Raw genomic sequence first — 3837 nt, forward strand, 5'->3', positions numbered from 1 at the left:
CATTCATTCATTCATCCATTCATTCATTCCCTTGTTTCTCTCTCCCTCCAGCTTAGTCCTCCAGCTCCTCCTAGCCCTAAAGACTCCCTGTCACCGCCTCCTTTCAGTCTCGGCTGCCCCAATCAAAGATGGCGCCGGCGCTTCAGCTCTAGCGGAAATGAGCTCATACGACACCGGAAAGGAAGGCGGGGAGAGCTAGCAGGCGGGTGGGTGATCGGCTGTGGGTGGGGCGGCGGCCGGGCCCTGGCTGTTACTTTTGGGGCTGGGGCGGCTCCAGGGACCGGTCCGCTCCGGTGAAGTCCGCCGGGCGTCAGGACCAGGGGTGTCGGAGGAGGCCGCCGCGAACCTCTCACCTTCGACCCCCGCTGAAGCGGCCTCGGAGCCGGCGGCGTCTGCCCGACCCTCGGCGGGCTGCGCGCGACCGCCCCGGTTCAGTCTGGGGCTGCGGCGGGAACCGCCGAACTGGCTGGACGGGTCCTTTTTTCTGAGGACCCGGCGGAGGAGAAGAGGCAGCGCGGCCGGCCCGCCTCCCGAGCCCTGTGGTCAGGCCGCGGGTTCCGGGGCTCCTCGGCCGTGGTCTCCCGTCCTTGCCCCCGCGTTCCCGGCCGGAGGATCCGCGACCTCGCCCGCGCCGCCCGGCTGCTCCTCCGAGTGTGGCAACGAGCCCTCTGGCTGGGTGATCTGTCCTTGTTCTTGCTCGGGAGAGGCAGCTATCGGAAGGGGACCTGTGCTCTTTAAAAGTTTGAACCAAAGTGGAAATGCGTGTCCTCGTTTTCTGGACCGCTGACGGTTTCCACTCTAGCCGCGGTCTGAGATCACATTCAGAGTAAAAAAAAGCAAGAGAGAAAGAAACGGGGAAAGTACCTCCAAGAGCCTTCTGCAGGTGATTCCTCTCGCCCGAGAAGGGCAGATGAACTTTGGAGTTAAGATGCAGGGAGGTGAGCCGGCACCGGTCCTGAAAGTCTCGGAGAGTGAAGGGAAGCTGGAGGGCCTGGCCACCGCGGTGACCCCGAACAAGAACAGCAGCAACAGCAGCTGTGGGGGTGCCATCAGCAGTAGCAGCAGCAACAGCAGCCGTGGTGGCAGTACGAAAGGCTGGCAGTACAGGTATGGTCCTCCAAAGTGATGTTCTGGGGTGGAAGTGAATGTTTGGGTGTTTGCATGTTGTAGCTGGAAGGCCACTTCCAAAGCTGCTGATCTTTCCTGGAGCTAGATCCTCTGCTTCCTGTATTCATTCGGAAATACATTCAACAGGTATCTGTTGAGGCCTTTTGAGGAATTCGGAAATGTACCCCAGAATTTCCTCTACTGCTAAAGGGTTTATTCGTCTTCTGATTTCTTTCTGTCTTCACTTCTGTTTTTGCCTCTGTTGTAATTTGTTTACGAGTAAGCCTGGATGGCTGTTAGAAAAGAAACTGTTGAACTCAGCACTCTCAGCAGCTAGCAAACCGCTGCGTGCTCAAAGTTGTGGGATGATGGGAGGAAGAAGAGTGCCCTACCCTTTGGGTGCTTGTGACTTAGAAACGGGAAGGACGTAAATACTTAGGGTTCAAAGGCGAAGAGACAGTATGGACAATTTTCATTATTATAAATGAAAAATTTAAGGAACAAGAAAGAGTTCCTGGAGAAACAACAAAAGCTTCATTTTTGTGTTTTTTTTTAATATATGTAATTAAAATATATGTAGGGAGAGATTACTGTCCATAATTCTAAGAATGAACAAAATCCGGGCATCCTGTGATGTTGGAACTACAGTGATGAATACTTAAATTTTGATTAACTGCCTGGGAGTTTAACTACTAGGGGCTTTTTGGTTTTTGGTCGTATTAAGCTCTTTGACTGCACTGGTGAAACGTGTGTGAAACTAGAAGGGGTTAGAACCAACATTTTGTGAAAGACACGTATTTATTGTGAATACTATTACGTGAAGTGTGCCTGTGGTACAATATGCAAACAGGTGCTGGGTGTGGTGGCATTCTTCTTTAATCCCACCACCACACAGGAGGCTGAGGCAGGAGAATTATCTGTGAGTTCCAGGCTAGCCTGATCTGCATTGTGAGTTCCAGGATGGACAGCCAGGACTACATAGAGAGCCTGTATCAACCCCTCCCCCCACCGGAATCAAACTAAACCACCTAATCTGCAAATGTACGTGTGTGTGAACTATGCATGGCTTGAGTTTGCACAACTAAGAAAAGTAGGTAACTTTTTAATCGGCAAATGGGTACTGAACTAAAGGCAGCATGATATTCCCTCCCCTTTTGTGATTTCCTTCATTTTATTTTTTTATGTGTATGAGGTTTGCCTACATGTGAGTATGTTTGTATGAGTGTGCTTTGGTTCTCGAGGCCAGAAGAGGGAGTTATAGACAGTTGTGAGCTGCCACATGGGTGCGGGGCACCAAACCCAGATCCTCTGGAAGAGCAGCCAGTGTTCTTAACTACTGAGCCATCTCTCCAACCCCTTCCCTTTAGAGTTAAGATGAGCCCTTAGAAAATTCTTTTTGTGGGGGATACCTTGATATTATTAAAGGAAGTGAGGTAAAGTTCAGGATACCCAGAGTCCAGTCTTGTGATAGTCTTCCTTCTGAAAACCACTCTGAACTAAAGTGGAAAATCAAATAGAGTAGAGTAAACACTCGATGCTCAACTTGTGGTCTCCTTTTCCTGGCTTTTTCCCCCGGGCTCAGAGTCTAAAGATGTGTAAAACAATAATAACAATGCTAGAAAGTGGCCTATCCTTTGCTCTAGAAGCAATTGATGCTTCCTGCCTCTTATTTACTAAGTAGCCTATGCCGTTTGCTCTGTCCTTACCAAGGGGTGGGTATTTTCACATCTTCATTCCACCCGAGCCCCCTGGAAGTAGACATGCCTTTAGAATACTTTGACACTTCTTTTTGAGCCACGGCTGCACCCTCGTCCCATTTTCTTGACTTCCTGACTGTACTTTCTCTTGTTTGCCCTTGCCGTCGGTTTTTGTTTTTCCCCTCTTCCAAGCTGGTCTTATGCTCTTGTGCTGTGGACTCTTTATCTCTTTCTCCTTTCTGACCTCAGCTAATGGAGTCTGAGTCAGGAAACCTTTCAGGAACTCTAGAGCCACGTACACAACTGCTGATCTGAGCATTACCAGTCTCACCAGTAGCTTTAGTCTCTACAGTAATTTGATACTATCTCCATTTTGAAAATGTACATTGTTAGCCGGGCATTGGTGGCGCACGCCTTTAATCCCAGCACTCGGGAGGCAGAGGCAGGCGGATCTCTGCGAGTTCGAGACCAGCCTGGTCTACAGAGCTAGTTCCAGGACAGGCTCCAAAGCCGCAGAGAAACCCTGTCTCGAAAAAACCAAAAAGAAAAAAAAAAAAAGAAAATGTACATTGTTAGGTACGTGGGGTGTGTGTGTACATGTTTTGAGATAGGATCTCATGTAGCCCAGGCTTGCCCTGTTTGCTATATAGCTGAGGATGACATTGAACTCCTGATCTTCAGGCCTCCAAAGTGTTGAGATTACAGGCAGGCTTAAGATGTGAATTAATATTTTAAAATGTTAATTAATATCATATTTAAAACATTTTGTTAGCCGGGCAGTGGTGTCGCACGCCTTTAATCTCAGCACTCGGGAGGCAGAGACAGGCTGATCTCTGTGAGTTCGAGACCAGCCTGGTCAACAAGGACAGGCACCAAAGCTACAGAGAAACCCTGTCTCAAATAAATAAATAAAACATTTTGTTAACTTCTTTTTTTAAAATAATAAAACTTTACATATATAACATTTGCCTTTACATGCTTGTCCCAACCATCCAGTTTTCCTCCCCAGAGAAATTATTTTTACTGATTTTTT

The 3837-nt window shown here is 48.6% G+C and overlaps 1 protein-coding gene across 1 annotated transcript in view; it reads left to right on the plus strand.

The window, feature by feature from the left end:
* The first annotated feature begins 102 nt into the window (after window positions 1-102).
* Window positions 103-3837, plus strand: part of Osbpl11 (oxysterol binding protein like 11) — a 61056-nt gene continuing 57321 nt past the window's right edge. Inside the window, exon 1 of the mRNA XM_026787514.1 lies at window positions 103-1107. Within this exon, the coding sequence (XP_026643315.1) occupies window positions 911-1107 (197 nt within the window). The 5' untranslated portion in view covers window positions 103-910. The remainder of the gene's footprint in view (window positions 1108-3837) is intronic.

This window comes from Microtus ochrogaster, chromosome 2, assembly GCF_000317375.1.
Source record: "Microtus ochrogaster isolate Prairie Vole_2 chromosome 2, MicOch1.0, whole genome shotgun sequence".
Lineage (NCBI taxonomy): Eukaryota > Metazoa > Chordata > Mammalia > Rodentia > Cricetidae > Microtus > Microtus ochrogaster.